The following is a 21,991-nucleotide window of genomic DNA, read 5'->3' as shown; positions in this document are numbered from 1 at the left end:
TTTCTGCGGGTGTCTCGGCCAATCTGCATCTCTCGGTATCTGTCTGTTGGTGTCTGTCTGTGACCCCGTTTCTGTCTCTGTCTGGCTCTGGATCCGTGTCTGTGTCTTTCTAGCTCTTCCCGGGGAGGGGTCTGTGTCTCTGCCCTTCCCCCTACTTGGGCCCCTCTTTTTGTCTCTTTCCACGGCCTCTGTGTTTCGTTGTGTGCATCTGCCTCTCCATTTCCCCTTTCTTTGCAGATCTTTCTAGGAATGGCTGTCTCGTCTCCCTCTCTTTGGGTCTCTGGCTCTCTCTGGGCCTGTGACTCAGTCTCTCTGTGTCTCTGTGCGTGTCTCTCTCTGGGCCTTGGTCGGGGCATCTCCGTGCACCCCCATTCTCACTCCCAGAGGAGCTGTGAATGCCCGCACGGCCCCTGGCCCTGCTCCTGCTGTGTGGTGTGGCTTCTCCGTCTCCCTCACACCAAAGCCCCCGCCCCGGTAGCAGACGTGCAGCCACTCTTAGCTCAGAGAGAAGCTTTATTCCTCAGGGACGCCTTCTGCCTTCAGGGCCAGGGCGGCGGGGCAGCCGGCTCAGCCCTCAAACTTTTTCTTGCGGCCCTCCATGCCACTCAGCGCGTCGATGTTTTTCCGCCAGTCTCCCACCTCCCGGTTTTCCTGGAGGAGTGGGTTCAGAGGTGAGGGGCTCTCAAGTATCCTCCGCCCACCCTCCAGCCTCTCCTTGGGATGTCCAGCCCGGGATCTGGTTCTGGAACACTCCTTGTCCCCTCAGGCAGTCCCTTCAAACCCCCCCCACCCCACCCCATCCTGTCTCCTTCAGGCACTTCTGGCCTCCTTGCTTGCTTGTTACTTCCTATTATACCCTGTGGCTTCCCTTCTTGTCTCCCGCGTGCTCTATTCTTCTATTCCTCTCTAGTGGGGACTTCCTGTTGTAGACCTCAGGCGCATTTTGACTCCTTGCTACTTCGTTTCTCCACAGTGCCTGTTGAGGCTCCCTGGCCAGATTCTTCTCCCCATAACCCAAGTACCATCTGTCCTGAGCTTAGGCCCCAGGAGTGCTCCCCCCACACCCTCTCCTCTGAGCACCCCCTTTCCTGGCCCTAGCCGCACTCACCTTCTCTGTGTCCTCCTTCTTCACCTGCTTGAGGTGGGCCCGCAGGTCTAAGGACTCCTTAGCCCTAGTGCCCAGCAGTGCCTGCATCATGGCATCTGCAGAGATCCTCACCCTCCGCAGGGTGGGCCGCTTAAACTTGCCCCGAAGGTCAAAGATCTTCTGGGTCAGATCTGCGATCTGGGGGCAGCCATAAGGGGAGTGGAGACTTGCCCTCCTCCGGTTCCCCCCCCCTCCCCCACCCAGCCCCACTCTTGCACCCTACACCTCCCTCCTATCTCCCTCCAGGCCTCATCCAGGCTCCCCCTCGCTCAGCTCCCACCGCCTTCAGGAAAACATCCAAGCTCCTCATCCAGGAACTGTCAGCCCTCCCGGATCTGCCCAGACTCATCTCTGAAAAACACTGACACTTCCTGGCCCAGCTGCACGCGTCCCACAAAATTCCCTGTGCCATGCGTGAGCTTGCTCGTCAACCCTCCGCGCTCCGGCGACACATTTCCGAGAACACATCTTCTGTTTTCCCACCTCCTGGCTGCTGCATGCTGTTCCCTCTGCCTGGAACAGCCTTCCCTAACCGCTTTATACTCATTCTTCTGCTCCTGTCTGCCAGGCCCACAGGGCTGACCCGGGTCTCTCGGTGTCTGCCACCACAAGCAGCTGCAAGAGATCAGGCTGAGACCACAGCCCCAGGCACCACACCCTACCCTGGAAGGAAGAAGACTGCCCAGTGCCTCCCACCTCTGTGATGTTCTTGGTGACTTTTGCCTCCACGTCGTATCTCTCTTCATCCACTTTGTCCACGCGGGCGTGGAGTTGTCGGCACAAGTCCTGGTCAAGGAATGTGGTGTATGTGGTGGTGCTGGTGGGGGCGGGGGGGGTGTGTCCCGATTCCTGCATCTGAGGGAGGAGGGGCTGGGGGCCTGGACATCTGATCCTGCAGGAGTAGTTTGAAGCCTGACTCTGGAGCGGTTGGAACAAAGGGTGCTAGGAGCCAGGGGTCCTGAGAATCTGACGGAATCGGGGCTGGAGAAATCAACCTCTGGCTTTTGGGACTTGTAGGCAGCTGCGGGCCGTATTTCTGAACTCCTGAGGGGAAGGATTGGGAGACTGGACCCCAAGGTCCGGAGCAGAAGTGGGGGAGAGTGACTAGACCTGTGAGTCGTCCCAAGGATGCAGGACGGGACACTAGGAACCTCGGATCCCGGGCCGGGCCGGAGTCCCCGAGGAGTACCTGCAGCTCCGCGAAGCCCAGCCCGGCCAACTCCAGAGGCTGGCACCGCGTGCTCAGAGCGCGCCCCTTCTCTCCGCGCCGCTCCTCCGCCTCCCGCTCAAGCTCCTGCTTCGCGATCTGCAGCATCAGGGTCTGCGGAGGGGAGGCCGGGGACCGCAGCCCGTCCGGGGCAGCGCATGAGGGCCGTGCGGTACCGGGAAAGCAGCGCCGGCCAAGTCGGCCTTCCAGTCCCCAGCTAAAACGGTCTTCTGGAGACACGCCCCTCCGGGGCCTGTCCATCATTCCAAGGCCCCGCCCCCTCGTGGGGCTACCCACCACACGGCCACGCCCACCCATACAAGCACGACTCTCCAACCCTGCTCGCCCCCCGCGAGGACACCGAGGCGCCCTCTCCAGGCCTATCCTCACCTTCAGCTGCAGTTTCCTCGAGGCGGAAATCTTGGACTTTTTCTGCCGGGGTGAGACGGAGCAAGGAGCAATCAAGGCGGGGAGGCGAAGACGGGCCTCACGGCCGCTCCCTCAAGCCCCGCCCAGATTCGGCCCGCCTCCAACGCCTGCCCTGAATCTACCGGAGGCCACGCCCCTTAGTCCCCTCCACCAATCCGGACTTCTGACTGATTAGGCACCGCCCCTTACGCCCTAAGCAATCGCAGTTCCCATGGGCAACGGAACTCCGCCCATACGCAGCTTTCACCAATCCGAGCCAGGCCCTCGGCAAAGCTCCGCCCCCGAGGTGCCCCATCCGCCTTGACTCCGCCCACCACCGGAGCCCCGCCCCTCCTTCCCCAGGTTCAGACAGCCTCCGCGGACTCTGAGCCCAGACTCGTGGAGCTCGGCGCTCACCTTGGCGTGCGGCTCCGTGGCGTACGCACGGTAGTTAGCGGAGGACCGGCGTCGGACCGGGGCCGGCGCGGGAGGCGGGCAGCCCGCCTGCGGTTGGGGGAACGGAGCCGCGTCACCGCCGGATTCCCCAGCCCCCCTGCACAAGGTCTCCTGGGGCTGCAGCCTCCCGCCCCAGGTCCCGCCCTGCTGCTCCCTCCCTTGCCGGGCGCCTCCCGCCCGCGTCTGCTCTCACCGCATCGTCGCTGCTGGAGGAAGAGAGACCGGGAGCGAGGGGTTAACATGGGCCTGTGTCCTGTCCTGCCAGCCCAACAGCTCCCCCGTCCTCGGGTCCTAGGAGGTCTGATTCCCAAACTTCCGTCGTACAGACACCCGGGAGTCCTGTCTCCACCTCCCCTCTCAGGCTGTGTGCCCAGCCTCGCAGGTCTGGACCCCGGGAGATCGCCCCACCTCTCGCCGCCTCGGACCTTGGGATTCCGGGTTACCAGGCTGCACTCACTTGTCCGCCATGCTGAGACTCAGGCCAGGGCTTGCAGGAGGCAGAGAAGGGGCAAGAGGCGCTTGGAGGGTCAGTAAGGAGGCGTCCGGGGTGACCTTGAAGGCCCCCGGGACTTTGGTCTCCTCCGGCCTGCCCAAGCTTCCCGGAGGACACTGAGATAAAGGGCGAGAACTGAGACTAAATATACTGCTGCCGCCTCCTCCCCCTGCCCAGGATGCGAGATAACTGGGGCGCGTGAGGGGTGGGGTGGGCCATGCTCCAGCTGGATCACCCTTCCACCTTGGCCTGGGAATCCAGACCCCTCCTCCTTCCGACCTAGGAGTCCAGGCCCCCAGTCCCCTCCTCCCTCACACCCAGGAGTCCAGGCCCCCAGTCCCCTCCTCCCTCACACCCGGGAGTCCAGGCCCCCATCCCCTCCTCCCTCAGACCCAGGAGTCCAGGCCCCCATCCCCTCCTCCCTCAGACCCAGGAGTCCAGGCCCCCAGCCCCTTCCTTCCTCAGACCCAGGAGTCTGGGCTCCACCTCCACGCTAAAGTGCAGTCTCCATGAGAACTATGGTCAGTTTCACTGCCCCAAACCTCTTAGCCACTCAATAAATTTTGATTTATTTCAGGATCCAGGTGTGGCCCAGACTCTCACAGGCAACAGCACAGAGAAACCCACTTCTAGTTTACTTGGAACAAGGTCTCCTCTCTTGACCACCCTAGGCCCTCCCCTTCCCCAGCCCTGGAGACAAGACTGAGGACAGGAAAGCTACACGGGCACACGGAGAAGAGGACCCCGCTCTCTTTACTTGGACCACGTGGGTGCTGACTAGCCCTGGAGAGCAGACCACCCCAAACCCCAGTTAAAACAGGACCTCTGGCGACAAGGGGACCACACAGAGGGCCTGAGCCTCAGGGCCAGATCGCCAGGCTGTGTGTAGAGGCTCAGGAATGAAATGGAGAACTCTGAGAGAACCATCTAGAATTCTAAGAACAGACTATAGCATTCCAGGAATGTAATCTGAAATTCTAGCAACACCTCTGAAGCTGATTGAGAATGTTGAGAGTGTAACTGAGTATCCTACAGGCGGGCTCTACTTCCAGGACCTGACTAGAGGTCAGAGATGGGGGGCTGGGTATCTGGCAGTCGGGGCAGACTCTCTGGTTTTGGGGTCTGACTCCCTGTGGGCGGAGCCTGAACCTCTGAGAGTGAAGCCCGAGACTCTGAGGGTAGTTTGAGGCGCTCAGAGGGTGGGGTCTTGCCTTCCGAAGGCTGGGTCAGGCCCTCCGGGGGCGGGTTCCTTGCCTCAAGGGGCGGGACCAGGGCGTCAGGGGGCGGAGTCGCGGATTGTACAGAGGGCGGGACCAGGGCGCCAGGGGGCGGAGTCGTGGATTGCACAGCGGCGTGGCTGCGGAGGCAAGCAGAGTCCCCGGACTTGCAGAAGCGTGCGAAGGTCTCAGAGGGCCTGTCCTGGTTCTGCGGGGTGAATCCAGCCGCCTGAGCTAGCTCCCCGACCCGGGCGGAAAACCCCTGCAGCTGCTCTTGCCGCAGGTCTACCAGGTACCTGCAACCAGGAAGTGGTGTGTTAGGGGTCCTGGCTGACGGCCGTCAGCCTGGACGTTCCCTGCCCTGTCCTCTGCCGGCTCACCGGGCTAATTCCACGATCAGGTGTCCTCCGGGAGCCACGCAAGCCCCGAGGTCGGGGCTGAGAAGATGCACCATCCTGGGCAGAGAAAAGGGGAGGACTGAGGCTCAGACTTGCAGGTCCCGAGGGAAGAGTGGGGCTGGGGGATCCGCCCACTGATTGAGGACGGTCTGGGGGCCAAGATTCCTGGGCCTAAGGGAGGAGATGTTGGGGGAGAGAAGTCCGGGAACCTCCCTCTTACCCACAGGCCACGTAGAGAAGCTGGAACCGTCCCTCGTAGCAGCTCTTGTGGTGAAGGGTTTGGGCAGAGCCGAGAGGCAGGAAGTGAACGGTGAATTCCGGGGAAGGGGCAGCTGGGGAAGACTCGCAGAGTTAGACAACAGACAAAGCTTGGAGATAACACTGTTTGCTTGTCTTGAAGCCCTTCCTCACAAGTGGGTTCCTGGAAAATTCTGGGAAAGTCAGCCCGGCAGATAGAGAGACCCATCTTACAGACTAGGCAACTGAGACTCAAAAGAGGGCAAGAGTGGGTGGCCCTTCCTGGTGCCACAGGACATCCAGGAAGAACCAGGTTGGGGGATGGTTACAAGGAGGCAGACCGGAATTGAGGTGTGGGGGAGGGGGGGCGGGGTCTCTCCAAAAGTGAGCTGGGACACAGCACCTTGTTAGAATGTTCTCGTCTCTTAGTCTTCTGCAGGTAGGATTAGAATTCTATCAGAATGCGCAAACCATAAGAGACTCTTAAATGCAGAGAACAAACTGAGGGTTGATGGGGGGAGGGGGAGAGGGGAAAGTGGGTGATGGGCATTGAGGAGGGCACTTGTTGGGATGAGCACTGGGTATTGTATGGAAGTCAAATCGACAATAAATTATATTTAAAGAAAATAATTCTATCTGAATGACAATAATGGTGTTAGGATTTAGGAAAGGGAGAGAAATACAAAGAGAAGAGAGAAAAATCGACAACCACAGGTACAAGAGACCATTTGTCCAGGCACTGGAGGCCGTATCAGTACACACTCTGGGCTCGAAATCCCTGGAACCCGAAGCCCAGGATGGGGGTCCGGGTCCCACTCCTCCCCGGAGGATGATGTGAAACTCGCATTTCAAGAGGGTGAGCTGACTGGCACGCTTACCGCGCTCCGGGCTTCCAGGGCCCTCGCCGTGCACCTGCTCAGGGGTTCCGTGGTTGGCTGTCGGGCGCCCCCAGCCGGCCACCTCTCGGAACAGCTCCGTCACGTTGTGCTGGGTGATCTCACTCGCGGTCTGGGGAGAGAAGGGGCGCGGCCAGGGTGACCTGGCAGGGCCTAGAGTACAGCACCCCTCCCCCAACGCCCAGCGCAAGCATGCGGTGACGGATGGGATGCGGGTTAGTTTGGATTTCCAGACTGGGCTGAGAAAGTATGGGGGAGGAGGGGGGCCTCGAAAACCCTCTCCCAGAACCCAGCACCTCCAGGCGCCCACCTTGACTGGCTGTCCGTTGCTGGTCCGCAGGAGGCTCTCATCGTCCGCTTCGATGCCAAAGGCCACGAATGGTCCCGTGGCAATGTCCCCCCAGTACCCGCGCGCTGCGACACGCTCCCCGTGCTTGAGAAAGCAAGGAGCGAAGAGGCAGGTAGGGTCAACGTCCAAGACCCCGGTTCCTATGTCCCCGAAAAGAAGGATCGGCCAGGGCAGGGAGGTAGACACTCACATGGCTCAGGAGGCGGCCGGACGCAAGGGTCCGGTTGGGCACGTGGTAGGCGCTGGAGTCTCTGAGTTCAAAGGCGACGCCTGTGTCCCTCCAACGCCGGAACTCACGAGTGTGGATGACTCGGGCCTGGGTAGGGAGAGGAATGAACAGAAGCCTAAATAAATCTGGCATATGGCTCCCCAGCGTCCTCCCTCGGACCCAGGAGTCCAGGCCCCCAGACCCTCCTCCCTCAGAGACCAGACTGCCAGTCCCTCCTCCCTCGGACCCAGGAGTCCGGCCCCTCAGCCCCTCCTCCCTCAGACCCAGGAATCAGGCCCCCAGCCCTTCCTCCCCCGGACCCGGGAATCAGCCCCTTCTCCCTCAGACCCAGAAGTCCAGGCCCCCAGCCCCTCCTCCCAGGCCCCTGACCCCGCGGTCGTGCAGCTTCATGTGCAAATCCCAGTCGCTGACACCGCGCCGGGCGTCGTAACGGGAGCCCAGGTAGTGACGCAGCCTGGAGTCCCAGAGGCGGCTCATGGGGAAGACCTCAGGACCCTTCTCCCCGCCGGCCCAGAAGCGGAACACAGCCTCCAGCGCGTCGCGCTCGCGGAACTGCACGGCCAGCACGCGTGGGGAGAGAGCGACGGAGAGGCGGCTGCAGCGAGAGCGCTTCCTTCCGCTTTACCCTCCCTGCCATCCCGGGGCGTGGGAACGAGTCTCCCATTTCTCAGACGAAGAAACCGAAGTTCTGAGAGTACCCCCCTAGCGCACATCCCACAGTGGGCGCCGGGGAGCTGGGGTTCGACCTCCATTTACGAAAACCCCTTTGGATCGCCCAAGTGCATTGTTCCCGTGGCCGTCCGGATCCTGGGCGGTGACGCCACCTTGAGGGCGCTCAGGCTGAGCCAGGGCAGCTGCTCCGCCAGGCGGTGGGGCTCCGGGACCAGGCGCGCCAGGCGGTCGGCCTGCGCGCGCACGAAGGCAGCCACCTGGGGGCGCAGCAACGCGTTCCCCCACACCTCCAGGAAGGTCTCGCTCCTCTCTGGGGAAAGGTGGGGCTGGATTAGCGGGGACAGCAGAGGAGTGAACCCAGAAATGAGACCCCTGTGGGTGACGCATACCTTCTGTAGGGCAATCTCATTATTTTATAGTCACACATGCCTAAGGGACACTGGCAGACCCCCCCCCCCCATCCATCCCTCAAACGGGAAGAATTACTTAGACCTAATCTGGGCCTCCTAGTCTTCCCCGCCCTCCAGGTGAGCCCAGTCCTGAATTTCATGTTTAAATTTTCCTCCCCTTAAAGAAGAAAAGGTTATAGAGAGAGATGGAAATGGAGATTTATGCATGTTAAAATACCATAGCGTCAAATTGTTCCATTTTAGTAGGAATCTTTTTCTTTTAAGGTTTTTATTTGTTTATTTTTGAGAGAGCGAGAGTGGGAGGGGCAGAGGAAGAGAGAATCTTAAGCAGGATTCACAGCCGGCACAGAGCCCGACACAGGGTTCCATCTCACAACCAGGAGGTCCTGACCTGAGCCAAAATCAAGAGTCAGAGGCTTAACCGACTCAGCCACCCAGGCGCCCCTAGTGAGGAATCTTATAAGAGAACTGTATGCCTTTAGTTGGACACACATACACATCCGTATCAATGCATCTGTATCAATATATGAGTTGTTTAAGAATCTTATAATAGAAAACTATATACCTTAAGTTAGATTAGATTAGTTCTAGTTTCAGAACCTTCTACAAGGTGCATTGTGAAATGTGTGCACTGTATTCTGAAGGCTCTGGGCTGTTAGCGACAAGTACCATCCATAAGTATGACAACAAAGTCTATATGACAAACCAGGAGATATACATTTTTTTTAAAATCCTCACAAGAATTCTATGCGGAAAGAATTTCTAGGATCCTCATTGCATCAGTGTAGAAACTGAGGCCCAGAGAGGGGCAGAGACTAGCCCCAGGCCACTCAGGAAATAGAGCTGGGATTTTTTTTTTTAATAATTTTTTTCTATGTTTATTTTTTAGAGGGAGAGGCAGAGTGTGAGCAGGGGAGGGGCAGAGAGAGAGGGAGACATGGAATCCAAAGCAGGCTCCAGGCTCTGAGGTGTCAGCACAGAGCCAGATGCGGGGCTTGAACCCACGGACTGTGAGATCATGATCTGAGCCGAACTTGGACACTTAACCGACTGAGCCACCCAGGTGCCCCTGGAGCTGGGATTTGAACAGACTGTCTCAGTCCAGACTTTGCTCTAGGCACTAAGCCGAAGTCGAAGTCATTGTTACTGAGAAATTATCCTTTCTGCCTCCCCACCCAAATCCTCCTCCCCCCTTCAATCTCACTTCCAAGGCTGCCTCCTCCAGGCAGACTCTCTGGGATTCATGTCTCTAACTGAGAAGACTCAGGCCCATGGGAGGCTCTGGCTGAGCTCAGCCAAACCTTCCCCACATCTGGGAGACTCACTACCTCTTAAGAAGTCCTTTGATCTTTTTTGGACTTCTCCTGTGGTAGGAGGGTTTCAATGGTTATCCTGTGTCATGCACCATACAGAGAGTTTAGGTGGATTTTCTCCCGGAATGCTTTCAATGGCTCTAGGAGGTGGTATATTTAGCCCCATTGTACAGGTGGGTAAAGCTGAGGCTCTGAGACTATCAAAGAATGAGCGAGTAATGGAACAGGCAACTGTGACCCAGAGGTGTAATTGCACCATTGAAATGCCAGAATCCCTGCGGGGTGGGGAAGAGCCGCTGGGGGCCAGAATGTCTGGGTCCTTGTAACTGACCTTGCAGCCCCATCTTCTCAGGTTCCTCCAAGGCTAGGCTGAAGATCAGCATGTGTCGGGCTACAGCTTCCAGATTATTCTCAAGCACATAGAACTGGAAAGACAGGATGAAATGATTCCCTGCCTCCTAGGATACCCAGGAGTGGGAGCCGCCATCCTCGTCCCTCCACAGGACCCAGACATCCTGTACACTGGCTTCCTTCAAACACAGGAGTCTGGGCACTCACCTTCATTCTCCTCTCGCCACCCACCCCACAATCCCGGCTCACATGTAACCTCCTGCGAGGCCAGAGAGCTGCCCGGGCCAGAGTCCGAAGCAGGTGCCGCCCATCCACGGATCCCACCAGCAGTACATCTAGCTCGGGGGTCGTGTGCTCTGTATCCTCCCGCAAATCTGGGTCCACAGGAGGACCTAGTAAGATGACACAGGCTCGGGTTGGAGACCTGGAGAGCCTCCCCCTGCAGCCGCCCCAGAACGATGGACTACAACTCCCAGCAGGACTCGCACGCCTGGCCTAGGTTCCCGAGGGAGCTGTGCCTCTAAGCATTCTGGGAATCGTAGTCCTCAAAGGCCGTTTGGGACGCCCAGTGAAGGGCGGCGCCGCCGTTGGAGCCTCAGAGAACGTTTGCGCGCCGCCTGCCGGGCTGGGAAGGCAGCCGCCGGGTCAGATGTGGTCCGGGGGGGGGGGGGGGGGCTCACTCTCAGCCTGCAGGTCCAGCGCTGGGGACAAGCCCCACCAGGACACGGAGCCGAAGCCTGTGCCAGAGCCTGCCGGTGTGGTCATCGCCCTGCAGGACAGACATCCTGGGAGTCCCCAAACATCGTCTCTGCCTCACCCACCCATTCCCCTGTCACCGCCCCTCATTTCTCGTCCCTCTCCTCCATGTGACATCCCCTCACCTCTATCCTTTCAAAGACTCCGGGTCGCCCCCTCCCTCCCTGCTCGGTGCTGCGCGGCTGCAGTTCTGCACCCACTACACACAACTACCTCTCGCCCCCTTCCTTTTCGACCAATCACCCAATGAGAGTACGCGGGTTGGCACCGGCGCGATCAACTGACCAATGAGAGTGAGCGGGACCGGCCCGCTGCGAACTTTTGGCCAATGGGAGCGCTTGCAGGAGCGGAAGGCGTATGGACGCGGTTGTCATGACGACGGCGCTGGAGGAGAAGGGGCGGGGCCAAGACAGGCTGGGGCGGGGCAGGAGAGGCGGGGGCGGGGCCAGGAGAGGCGGGGGCGGGGCCTGGGGCGATCCACATATCTGGGATGGGGGAGGCCTAGGCACATTCAAATTGACACAGAACAGGAATAGAATCTTGATTAATTCGAATTAAAGTGAGGCGGCCTAGGGGCGTCTGGGTGGTTCAGTCGGTTAAGCGTCCGACTTCAGCTCAGGTCATGATCTCATGGTCTGTGAGTTCAAGCCCCGCATTGGGCTCTGTGCTGACAGCTCAGATCCTGGAGCCTGTTTCGGATTCTGTGTCTCCCTCTCTCTCTGACCCTCCCCCACTCATGCTCTGTCTCTCTCTGTCTCAAAAATAAATAAACATTAAAAAATTTTTTTTAAAAAATGCATTACGTTACAATAAAGGTAATACAGGGGCCCCTGGGTGGATCAGTGGGTTAAGCATCTGACTTCAGCTCAGGTCGTGATCTCACAGTTTGTGAATTCAAGCCCCACATCTGGCTGTTGGCACAGAGACTGCTTCAGATCCTCTGTCCCCTTCTCTCTCTCCCCTCCCTGGCTCATGCTCTCTCTCTCTCTCTCTCTCAAATAAACATTAAAAACTTTCTGAAAACAAATAAGAATTTTATATTTTACCCATCGTGGATTTCTTTTTGGATCAATTTTAATCTTTCAAAAATATTGTATTAAAATGCTATTTATCTTGATTGCTGATGATTTTGTTTTGTCGGCTTCGTCTTAGATTTGGGAACCTTCATCCTGACCCTGGGAAATACTATATTACTGCATGATGGCATGCTAATAGGCCTCTCTTCTCGGCTTTGTATTCAGTGACTTCACATCGGTGGCTTGAAATCAGCCATGCTGGGAGTATTTACACCATGGAAATAGGCAGACTACACAGCAGGGCTTCATAAAGTTGGTAACAGCACACCGTGGGAGGCACACCAAGTCTCCTCTGGCCTCCACGTCTGAATCCTTTGCGTATTTCCCTCTGCTACACCAATTCCCTCCTCCCCGACCCCCAAAATGTCCAACTCCAGCAGGGGATCTTTCTCTGAGTTCTCTCTTGCCTTCCCTTTCCAGCAGAATGGCCACAGCAGTCTATACCCTGTGACTCCCAGTACTTTATATTCAGGGAACCCAATGGTAGGATGCTGGAGAATATGGCTTTGGGTGTCAGACATGCCTGGCTTTACATCTTGCCATCACCTGCTGGCTGAGAGACCTCGACCAGGTGAGTTAACCTGCCTTTGAGTTTCACAAGGGCAGGACTCCAGACCAGCCCCAGCACCCAGCACGGTGTGCAACACCCAAGGAGCCTGGCTCTCCAGCTCCACGACCTGAGGTAAGTCAGTCACCCTTTCTGTGCCTCAGTTTTCTGCTCTGTAAATTGGGAACGGTAACATGCAGCTGGCTGTGGTGTCAGGGATTGAAGGGGGTCCACCCGCCATCCAAGGACAGTTCTGGGCACTGGGGAGTGAAGCTGGGTCTCAGCAGTCCCTGCAGGACTCACTGGCCTCCTGGCTCTTTTGAGAACATACCAAGCCTGCTCTTGCCCCAGGGCCTTTGCAACTTAGGGTTCCTTCTGCCTGGGATTCTCTTCCCCTTCATCTTTATTTTATTGTGGTAAAGTACACCCAACATAAAGTTGAATGACACTTAGGATATTCACAATACTGTGCAACCATCACCACTATCCAGCTCCAGAACTTTCTCATCACCCTGTGCTCATTAACCAGTCTCTCCCCATTTCTCCATCTCCCTAGTCCCTGCAAACCACGAATCTACTCCCCCCCCCCCTTTGGATTTGCCTCTTCTGGATATTTTACACAGATGGAATCATACACCAAGTGGCCTTTTGTGTCTGACTTCTTTCACTTACAATCACGCTCTCAAGGTGCATTAAGCTGTAGCATGAATCAGCACAAAAACTCCTTCTTATGACTGAATAGTATTCCATTATACGTCCCCCTCATCTTTGCGAGCCTCATTCCTTCTTGTCGTTCACAACACAGCCCAAACATTACCTCTTCAGGAAAGCTGTCCCTGACTGCCCTTTCTAAATCATCTCGGCCCTCACTAGCTCACTGCCCACACGGATCACCATTTGTAATGATTTTGTTCTTCTCATTTGTCGGCTTTCTTGTTGAGACGTGGAACCAGGGACTCTAACTCAGAGCAGATTCGATCCCAGGACTTAGAGACAGACTTTCTGGCTGTATGATCCTCAGAGGTCATACTACTTCTCTGAAGCCCAGTTTCCTTATTTGTCGACTGGGAATAATAATCACGTCCATTTCACGTGATGGCTGTGAGGATTATTGTTACCGGCAGTAGCAGTAATAATGATAATAGTAATGCATAATGCTGTTTTCATTAAGATGTCCCCTAACTCACTCACACATACGAAATTATTGCATTTTTAAAAGAAATTTGTTAAATCGCTTAACGGGGCATCTGGGTGGCTCAGTCAGTTAGGCGTCTGACTTTGGCTCAGTTCATGATCTCACAGCTTGTGATTTCGAGCCCCATGTCGGGCTCTGTACTGACAGCTCAGAGCCTGGAGCCTGCTTTGGATTCTGTGTCTCCCTCTCTCTCTGCCTCTCCCCCACTCATGTTCTCTCTCTCTCTCTCAAAAATAAATTAAAACATTTAAAAAAAGAAAAAAGGAGAAATTTGTTAAATCGCATGGACATCACAACCTGTGTAACATCAGATTTCCCTTTTCCCATTGGCTATCAGGAAGCTCAGTGCAAGTTAGTACTCTGCCTTTTCTTTAGTATATGGGGGAATCTTTTGCCTCATTCTCCACTTAACCTGCTGGTCAGAGAGCTTTCTTACCAGGACACCTGGGTGGCTCAGTTGGTTGAACATCCAACTTTGGCTCAGGTCATGATCTTGGGGTTCGTGGGTTCGAGCCCCACGTCGGTCTCTGTGCCGACAGCTCAGAGCCTGGAGCCTGCTTTGGATTCTGTGTCTCCCTCTCCGTCTGCTCCCCCCCCCCCCAACTGCTCGAACTCTGTCTCTGCCTCTCTCAAACATAAATAAACATTAAAGAGAGAGAGAAAGAGAGAGAGAGCTTTCTTACCAAATTGCATGGACCTCTGTCTGCCACCTGAAATCCTGTCCAGGATAAGAGGAAGGAGAAGCCAATGTAACGATCATCTTTCCTAGACACAGATCAGGAGGCAGACTTTGTTGAAGGAAGACAGGGGTGTAGTTGGAGGCATTGGCTTGTGTAACTCTGTCCTTTCTGCCCGTCGCTGGGAACTTCATTCCCAGACTCTGCGTCTCTACTTTGTTTCCTTGATGAGAGTAAGTCGTTTGGAGGTAAAGTCTGGATTTGCATCAACTCGGGGTTCCCAGCGTCCAACAGAAGCTGCCACACGGAAGACATCATGAAAAATAGAATGGATAAACGGTGGAAGAAGAAAAGGAAGGGAGGGAAATATGGGCATGGAAATCTATCTAAGTCATGGGTGAGGGAGCGGATTAAATTCATGAGCAAGTAAGTGATTCATGGACTCCTCACAACGAGCATAAAGTAGGTGTTGTCATTACCACAATTTTTTCAGGTGAGGAAATTGAGGCTTGGAGGGGTAAGTGGTGGATGGTGGGTGGGTGGGCCCGTTTCCCTCAGTGTGTTTCCAGGATGGGCAGCCCTATCCTTGCCCTTGTGCGATCCCACCTTCTTGCCAGCCCTGCCCCTGCCCGGCCCCCATCGGTGAGCATCAGGTCAAGCCACCAAAGTTGCTGAGTATTTATTTGGTCCTGGAGCAGTGCAGGAATCCGACTAGGGACAGGAGCGGGTGATCCTGTGCAGGAAGAGGGGCACTTGGGAGCGAAGGGGGTAGTAGGCTGGGTCACTGATTGTCAAAGCAGAGCGTGGGACCCTGGGGGTGGGGGAGACCAGATGGCTCCCCTCCCCCAGGGGTCCCTGGGGCTTCTGGGTATGTGCTTGGTGGGAGAGTTGGCAATTACCACGACTGGTATGATGGGGGATGGGACGGCAGGACTGTGTCAGGTTGGGCGGAGTGGCGGTGGTGAGCGGCCAGAGAAGGCTTAAAGGCAGGCCCGGGCCTGGCTTTGGCCAGGAGTCTGAGGTCAGGGGCCGAGTCCGGGCTTGGCAAGGGGCTGGAGTTGGGGATCAGGGTGCAGGCAGCGGCCTCGCTCGGTCGGGGGGCCGCAGGGAGTGCCACTGGGCAATGGGCCGCCGGGGGCTGGCCAGCATGTCCGCCCAGTGCCGCAGGCCGGCTCCCCCTGCCGCCGCCCCTACCGCCACCCTCCCGATGGCCTCGTTCTTGCCCAGCTTGTCATAGTCCAGCACGGTCAGCTCCACCTGGACCTTCTGCACACAGGAAGGGCAAGGGGAAGAGAGAGGAGAGTTCAGGAAGGAGGCTTGGCGGGGCGGACCTGGGGTACCATTGCTCAGGAGACCCCTCTCCCTAGCAACCAGAGTTCCGGGGGGACTTGTTAGCGCCCTGGGCTAAGACCTCTCAGGGGACTCAGACGGGGGATGTGGTGGGAGGTGAGGGGGTGGACAGCCTCTGTTCGAGTGATGGTCTGGATGCTTTCTTCCTCTGGAATCAGCTTTCAAAGGAGATAAATCCTAAGTACCTCCTCAGGGAACAGCCTCCTAAGGGGGACAGACCTGGAGGGCTCTTAAATGCGTGCAGTGGCCAGGCCTGGGTCCTGCTAAAGAGTGCTGTGGGGATATCTCTTTCTTAGTACCCATTACTCCTGAGGGGGCGGGGCATCCTGTTGCTTGGGGGCGGGGCATCCTGGACTTAGTTGGGGGGCGGGGCATCCTGGTCTTGCTTGGGGGGTGGAGCATCCTGGTCCTCCTGGGGGCGGGGCATCCTGGTCTTGCTTGGGGGCGGGGCATCCTGGACTTACTGGGGGGGGCGGGGCATCCTGGTCTTGCTTGGGGGCGGGACATCCTGGTCTTGTTTGGGGTTGGGGCGCCCTGACCCTCATAGGAGGAAACTGAGACTGGGAACACAACCTCAGGCCCCCAGGACCTGGAAGTTGCTAAGGAGTCTCCCTTCCCCTAGCAATAGGGGTTTCTAATGGCCCGGGACCCTGGGGGAAGGGCTGTTCTGACAGAGGCTTTGGGCAGTCTGAGCTCACCTGCACCTGGTCACAGGGCACCTCAAAACTGAAGGCCTCATTGTAATAGGGGTTCAGAGTGTTCTTCTTGATGGTCGTTTTCTTCTTCCGCACCTTTTTGCCGCCTTGAAGCAGGTGGACCTTGACATATGGATCTGGGGAGAGAAAGGAGTCTTACAGCCCCACCGTCAAGTCCAGGGGATCGCGTTAAGGGGGCATGAGAGTCCGGAACAGCACACCCTCTGCGCACCCCTCACGCCTCTCTGTCTCTCTCTCTTTCTCTGACCAAAGCAAATTTATATCCTCCAATGCAGTCTTGGCCTCCCCCTCCCCCAAGGGACCCTCAGGACCCAGAAAACAGCCAGATCCTGTGCTACTGAGCCTCCGCGCCACCACCGAGATCATTTCCTTGCTTCCCACACACCGGAGAGCCCCCCTACGTCCATCTTCTTCAGGTTCTTAGCCTCCAGGACGATGACGGTGAGTTTCCCGGCCGTAGGGACATAGCGGAGGGAGAAGCAGATGTCACCTAGTTTCTCCTGCTAAAAGACAGAGGAGGACCCATCGCCGGAGCCCCTGCTTCCCATCCGTCCCCTCTCGGACCTTTCTTCCCTCCCCCTCCCCTTAGAGTGGAGTTAAGACCACAGAGGCACAACCCAAGGAGTTGGAGAGGTTGTACCAGGAGAGCCCCCGGGTCTAGCCCTTCGCGGCAGGTGCAATGGCTAGAGCCCCGAAGGTCCAAGAAGCCTGTGATCTGATTGGCCCGGGCTCGCAGTGGGCGGGCCCAGCCGTGGGGGCGTGGCCACGCCTGCTCACCTCCTCCCGAGGAGCTGCCTGCAGCTCTCGCCAGGCCAGCACCGGCCGCCCCAAGTCGACGGAACTCATGGGGATCCGCACCTCCCCAATGGCATCGTTGCGGGAGAAGCGGTCGAAGTCGTACACCGCCATGACCAGTACCCTGCCCCCCAGCTCCACGTAGGGGACCTAGGTGAGGAGGCCACAGAGAAAAGAGCACAGGGTGGAGAGTAGAAAGTCAGACAGACAGGAAGTGGGGCGCAGCACATCCAGGTAGAACACAGCGGGGGGGCGGGCAGCAAGGGTTCAAGGGGACCGGTGTGGGGAAGTCTGTGGAACCCAAATGGGACAGCCCAAGGACCCAAGGCACAGCCCAGGGGTCAGCAGTGCCCCACAAGGGCAACCCAGGGTCCAGTGTCACAGTCTCCAGAGCTGGTGGCTGCCAACAGGAAGAGCTGAAGCGGTCGGTCCCCAGGATTCCAGGTACGGGGGTGGGGGTGGGGCGCAGGTTGCCAAGCCGGGGGCACGGAGGCCAGGAGCTCACCTTGAACGCAAAGTTCTCCCCAAAGTGTGGGTTGAGCGTCTGCCGATGCACCTTGGTCTCATACCGCCGCCGCTTGTCTGGCAGCAGGTAGACACGCACATAGGGGTCGGAGGAGCCGCCCAGGTCCAAGGCTGCCAGGCCCTCTGCTTGCAGGATGCCCACCAGCAGCTGAAAAGTGACGAGGAGGCTCTAGTCTTAGCCTCCTTTTTGGCGCCTCCTCTGAGAAGGGGCTAGAACCCTCGGGCCCTCCCCTCCACGCCATGCCCCTCCCCCACACCCACCTGTCCACTCTGGAAATCGTAATCGAGTGAGTACTGCAGTCGTCCTAGCTCGTGCTTCTCTGCCACCTGCGACCCTGGCCCAGACGGTGCTGGCTCCAGCTCCTCCACTTCCGGCTGCACCTTAGGGAGCCGGGGGCAAGGGCAGGTGAACTCTTCCCCCTGACAGTGGGATCCTCCACGCCCAGAAGCCAAGGGAGACTCACAGAACCCTCAGGCTACACCTGAGCACTTGCAGGGCAAGCGGAATCGGTGTTTGATTAGTGATGTCTGGCAGAGGCAGGGAACAGTAAAGGCGTGATTCATGATGTCTGCTATGGGGCAGAACAGACTTGGGGACACGTGCAGTGCGTGGTGCCTAGACTAGAAGAACGCAGAAGGTTCTACTTCACACGCTAAAGGAATATTGGGGTTGCTGTCCAACTTGACGTGTTGACTAGTGATGTTGCCACAGAAAAACATGGAGGAGAAACAGTATATTTAGCCTGTCCTGGCCATTCTGAACTGGAACAAGACTTCTTAACCTAAGCCATCAATTTTCAAAATTCAGTGTGAATCAGAACTCTCCTGAGAAATCCGACTTCAGAGGTTCTGATTCAGCAGGTCCGGTGCAAGATCCAGAACTTGTGTTTCCACAAGTACCTGAGGTGATTCTAATGTAGATGGTCTTTGGGCGTCATTGGCTTAAGGGATAGGGACTGAGGGGTGGAGGCTGGCTCCCAGGACTCTAAAGGTCATGCTTCATGGGTGATAATTATAACAGATAACAGCCATTTGTTGACAAGGGAGGAGGGGAAACACGAGTTACAGACCACAAACTTGAGGCTCACAGAAGGACAGTGAATTTCCCTAGGTCACAGAGCTGGGGAATGGTTCCTCTCGGTTGGAAACCTAGGACAGCCTGGCTCCCAGGTGAGCATCATTTCACTCTGCACTCAGAGGCCTAATGCTCAGACCCTCACACCTGTTACCTTTCATTTTCGCTCCAAGGACCTCTTTCAACTCATGTTTCTTTCATTCTCTCGAGACAGCCACACCAGCCTCCTCTCTGGCCTCTTTGCCTCAACTGTGTCCTCCACATGGGTTCCGGAGGGGTCATTCCAACACCCGCGTGACCCTGTTCCTCGCCTGCTCACAAATCTTCCATGGCTCCCAATTGCCCTTGTGACATGGATACTACTGAGCTCTTCAGACACTCACTCTGGAGTGCAGTATATTTACACTCTATGCTCCAGCACAGAGTGAAAAATGACTCGTGGTTTCTCAGATATGCCTCAGAATCTGGATTCCAGGCCTCAGCACATGCTGTTCCTTCTCTCTGTTCTTGGCTAACTCTGTGTGTTCCTTGGGTCTCAGCACAGAAGATGCCTCTACTGGGAAGCTTCCTTGGACTCTCTGGGTTACCAGGTGGTTTTTCTGCACTCCAGTATGCTCTGTGCTGCCCCTGATATGGCACATAACACCCTGAATTGTGAATGTCTGTGTGAGTGTCTGACTTCCCCACCAGGCTGGTTCTCATGAACAGTGACCGGCCCCGGCCCATCTCCAGGTCCCCAGCGTCCCGGTTAGGGCTAAACACACAGGGGACATGAGTGAATAAGATGGGCACAGGAGGGGGGGAGAGCACGGACTGAGGCTGGGGGTGCAGGGAGAGGCAGGGCTGAGGGGCTGGGCCAGGCCACACCTTGTCTATGTAACTCCGTCCCAGCTCCTTCACTTCCTGAAGGTGGACCTGGGCTTGGGCCTGAATCTTCTTGCCCGACCGCCTCCGACAACGCTTCCGGTAGAGGCAGAAACAGCAGCTGAAGACGAGCAGGGCTGAGACCAGAACGATTGTGGCCAGGGCCCAGGGGGGTACTGCAGAGGGCATGGAGACAACACTCAGTGAGGCCCTAGGAAGCAAGCTGGCTGATTCAGTCCGGGTTACATGTACAAGCCTTAATCCTGGCCAGGTTTTCCCTCCAGCCATTTCCATTCCATTTTATTCCCGTATTTTCCTTCCAACTGATCTCACCTATAAAGCGATTTGATGCCCTTATTCTAGGCTGACACCGTCCAGATTTTCTTGCCTGTTAACTGCACCTTCTCTTCCACCCCCTTTCTAATTTCTGCTCGACCCACTAATGCATTTAGAAGCCATGCCCCTCCCTGGCTTCAGTTTCCCTATCTTTGAAAGAAGGGAGAGGTGGGCCTTCCAATCCACAATCCGAGATCCCATTCCATTCCACACTTTCTGATCTGGTTCTCTATTTTCTTGCAAACCTGTCCCTCTTCCGTTTCACTCGAAGTCCAGAATTCCAACTACAATACCACCCGGATTTTCCAGTCCGCCAACGGAGGACACCCGTCCGAATCCCGCCCCTGAGAATCCTAGCCGGGCTTTCCCTCCACTCTGGCCCCGAGTCTCGCTCACCAGGGCCCTGGCCGATGCGACTCGAGTCCGGAGGCGTGTCGGGCGCTGGAGGCCCTGGGGTTGGGGGCTCCGGGAACATGGCGGCGGGGTCTCACGGTCCTTTCTGTGGAGGCACCCAAGAGCCCTAGCCCCCCACGCCCACCCCGTGCATTCATTGACGCTTCCGAACAACGAAGAACTCCAACTCCCATCGGCACCCTGGGCGACCAGCGGCATAGGAATCGGCCAGCAGCCGCGAGGCATGCTGGGGGTTGTAGTGTCAGCCTCTCAGCGATGGAGGGCGGGCGCTGGCGTGGGCTCGAGGACCTAGTTCCATCCCAAAGGGATGCCCCCGCCCTCCAAGGCCCCCGAGGAATCCCGCCGACTTCTACCCCTTCGGTGCCAGACTCCACCGGCGTGAACCGGAAGTGGGCGAAGGCGGGCGTGGGAACCGGAGACCTGGGTTGTCCCGAGCACCGGGTGGCTCGGCTCGGGCGGGGCTGGAGTAATGCTGGTTGCCCCTGGCAACGAGCTGTTGCCGAGACAACAGGCGGGGCTGACGTTCAGATGCGGAATCCAGGCGCGGCCAGCTCGCTCTACGCGCGGTCAGGACCCCAGCCCCGGACCCCCAGCCCCGGACCCCAGGCGGAGCGAGCTTGGGGAGACGGCAGCCTCGGCCGTCGCTCCCCGCGCCCACGGCTGGCTCCTCCCTCCACATCTGGCCCTGCGAGCCTCTCTCGCTCCTGCCGGGGGCTACCTGCTGCCACCGCCGGGGGTGGGGTGGGCTGGGGGCCCACATCTTCTCGGCCTGTCTGTCTCTCCCGCGCATCCCGAGCTCTGTGTTCACACCTGTCCTCATGACCGTCTCTGCCTCCACACCTCTCCCTCCACTCCCGATTTCTGCCCATTCCCCCACCGGCCCCTCGCTGCCCCCCTATCTGCGTCTCTCTTGCCCTCGGCCTGTGGTCTGGTCTGTGTCCCGGGGTCTCCCACCCTCCCCCCTGCCTGCTCCTCCCTCCCCTCTGCTCTTTGTTTCCACACCTGTCTCTAAATCGCAGTCTCCCCGTTTCAGCCTCCAGCCCTCCCACTCCTGTTGGGCCCTCCCTAGTGTCCCCCCACGCCATATGCCCTGTCTCTCTAGGGATGAGGATGAGCAGGGGCCTTAAGGAGGGGGTCCCAGAGGCTCCTACCTGCTCAGCGGCTGGACCGGACCCTCCCGGGAGACGCCCAGGCGCTGGCCCCGCCCGGACCCCGCCCCCGCACGCGGGCGGGTGGCGCTGTCCTGGGTGCTGATCACTGAGCCCGGTGGGGCGGGGGCGCGGCAGAGCTGTGTGTGTGTGTGTGTGTGTGTGTGTGTGTGTGCGCACGCGCGTGCGTATTAGGTCTCGGGTAGATGGAGAGCCCGTCCCCTCCCCTTGTCCTGCCCCCAGCCAGGAGCCACCAGGGTGCCCAGGGATATTCACCCTGGTCCCAGTGGATTTTCTGCTTTCTTGTCCAACTGTCTGGCATCTAGGCCCCCTCTGTCCGCCCCTACCCCCACCAGGATGCCCTGTCCTAGGACCCCAGAGACTGTCTCGGGAGACCCAAGTACCCAAGTAGTCAGGTATCCAGACACAAGACTCAGCGTGAAAGTCTCTAGTGAATCCGCCCTAGACATCACCCCACCCTCTAGGATCTCCTAGCACCAGGCCCAGGAAGCAAGCCCCTATGCTCCTGGCTTCAGGAACCGGACAGACACTGGAACACAGTGTGGACCTCCAGCCCTCTCTAAGAGACTCAACCATCCAAACACATTTTTTTTCGGGTGCAAAATTATGGGTCTCGCTTCTTCCCTAGGACATTTACCTCAGTGCTTAAACATCAGGAATCCAGCCCCACTCCCACCCCAATATTATTTCCAGACCCAGAAATCCACTATAGC

The 21,991-nt window shown here is 57.6% G+C and overlaps 3 protein-coding genes across 5 annotated transcripts; all 3 read right to left on the bottom strand.

Annotated features, from left to right (window-relative positions):
* Positions 1-495: 495 nt before the first annotated feature.
* TNNI3 (troponin I3, cardiac type) lies at positions 496-3,824 on the bottom strand. The gene is made up of 8 exons (XM_043598308.1): positions 3,676-3,824; positions 3,412-3,421; positions 3,180-3,266; positions 2,745-2,786; positions 2,337-2,468; positions 1,844-1,933; positions 1,109-1,285; positions 496-651 (listed from the first exon to the last, which is right to left on the bottom strand). Exons 1-8 carry the CDS (start codon positions 3,684-3,686, stop codon positions 568-570), a joined length of 633 nt encoding a protein of 210 aa, XP_043454243.1. The 5' UTR covers positions 3,687-3,824; the 3' UTR covers positions 496-567.
* A 437-nt stretch (positions 3,825-4,261) lies between these two features.
* Positions 4,262-10,753, bottom strand: DNAAF3 (dynein axonemal assembly factor 3). Of its 2 annotated transcripts, XM_043598304.1 has the most exons (12): positions 10,665-10,753; positions 10,464-10,552; positions 10,033-10,175; positions 9,764-9,857; positions 7,862-8,019; positions 7,407-7,589; positions 6,999-7,124; positions 6,770-6,892; positions 6,442-6,571; positions 5,547-5,658; positions 5,309-5,383; positions 4,262-5,224 (listed from the first exon to the last, which is right to left on the bottom strand). In XM_043598304.1, the coding sequence occupies exons 2-12, from the start codon at positions 10,546-10,548 to the stop codon at positions 4,771-4,773; spliced, it is 1,683 nt and encodes a 560-aa protein (XP_043454239.1). In that variant the 5' UTR covers positions 10,549-10,552; positions 10,665-10,753; the 3' UTR covers positions 4,262-4,770. The 2 variants fall into 2 exon arrangements, with proteins under 2 accessions (XP_043454239.1, XP_043454240.1); XM_043598305.1 differs by lacking the exon at positions 10,033-10,175 and having other exon boundaries at positions 10,665-10,679.
* Positions 10,754-14,697: 3,944 nt separating this feature from the next.
* On the bottom strand, positions 14,698-21,408 carry SYT5 (synaptotagmin 5). Of its 2 annotated transcripts, none has more exons than XM_043598303.1 (9): positions 21,261-21,408; positions 20,092-20,215; positions 19,363-19,535; positions 17,682-17,801; positions 17,401-17,568; positions 16,878-17,045; positions 16,486-16,600; positions 16,083-16,216; positions 14,698-15,300 (listed from the first exon to the last, which is right to left on the bottom strand). In XM_043598303.1, the coding sequence occupies exons 2-9, from the start codon at positions 20,168-20,170 to the stop codon at positions 15,100-15,102; spliced, it is 1,158 nt and encodes a 385-aa protein (XP_043454238.1). In that variant the 5' UTR covers positions 20,171-20,215; positions 21,261-21,408; the 3' UTR covers positions 14,698-15,099. The 2 variants fall into 2 exon arrangements, with proteins under 2 accessions (XP_043454238.1, XP_043454236.1); XM_043598301.1 differs by having other exon boundaries at positions 16,486-16,603; positions 21,261-21,407.
* Positions 21,409-21,991: the final 583 nt, after the last annotated feature.

Source organism: Prionailurus bengalensis, chromosome E2 (genome assembly GCF_016509475.1).
Source record: "Prionailurus bengalensis isolate Pbe53 chromosome E2, Fcat_Pben_1.1_paternal_pri, whole genome shotgun sequence".
NCBI classification, from domain to species: Eukaryota; Metazoa; Chordata; class Mammalia; order Carnivora; family Felidae; genus Prionailurus; species Prionailurus bengalensis.
Note: the sequence above shows the minus strand (reverse complement) of the source record. Positions and strands in the feature narration are given on the sequence as shown.

Excerpts from the sequence above, each read along its gene's own strand:
- TNNI3 (XM_043598308.1), bottom strand. Across the intron at positions 2,469-2,744 it reads CGAGGAAACTGCAGCTGAAG|ACCCTGATGCTGCAGATCGC; the intron begins GTGAGGATAGGC and ends TCCCCTCCGCAG. Across the intron at positions 652-1,108 it reads AGAAGGAGGACACAGAGAAG|GAAAACCGGGAGGTGGGAGA; the intron begins GTGAGTGCGGCT and ends CCACTCCTCCAG.
- DNAAF3 (XM_043598304.1), bottom strand. The coding sequence starts at position 10,548 with ATGACCACACCGGCAGGCTCTGGCACAGGCTTCGGCTCCGTGTCCTGG. Across the intron at positions 9,858-10,032 it reads GGCCTCGCAGGAGGTTACAT|TTCTATGTGCTTGAGAATAA; the intron begins GTGAGCCGGGAT and ends CTGTCTTTCCAG. Across the intron at positions 6,893-6,998 it reads CCGGCCGCCTCCTGAGCCAT|CACGGGGAGCGTGTCGCAGC; the intron begins GTGAGTGTCTAC and ends TGCTTTCTCAAG.
- SYT5 (XM_043598301.1), bottom strand. The coding sequence starts at position 20,170 with ATGTTCCCGGAGCCCCCAACCCCAGGGCCTCCAGCGCCCGACACGCCT. Across the intron at positions 17,046-17,400 it reads GGGAGAACTTTGCGTTCAAG|GTCCCCTACGTGGAGCTGGG; the intron begins GTGAGCTCCTGG and ends CTCCTCACCTAG. Across the intron at positions 15,301-16,082 it reads TGCCCTGTGACCAGGTGCAG|AAGGTCCAGGTGGAGCTGAC; the intron begins GTGAGCTCAGAC and ends TCCTGTGTGCAG.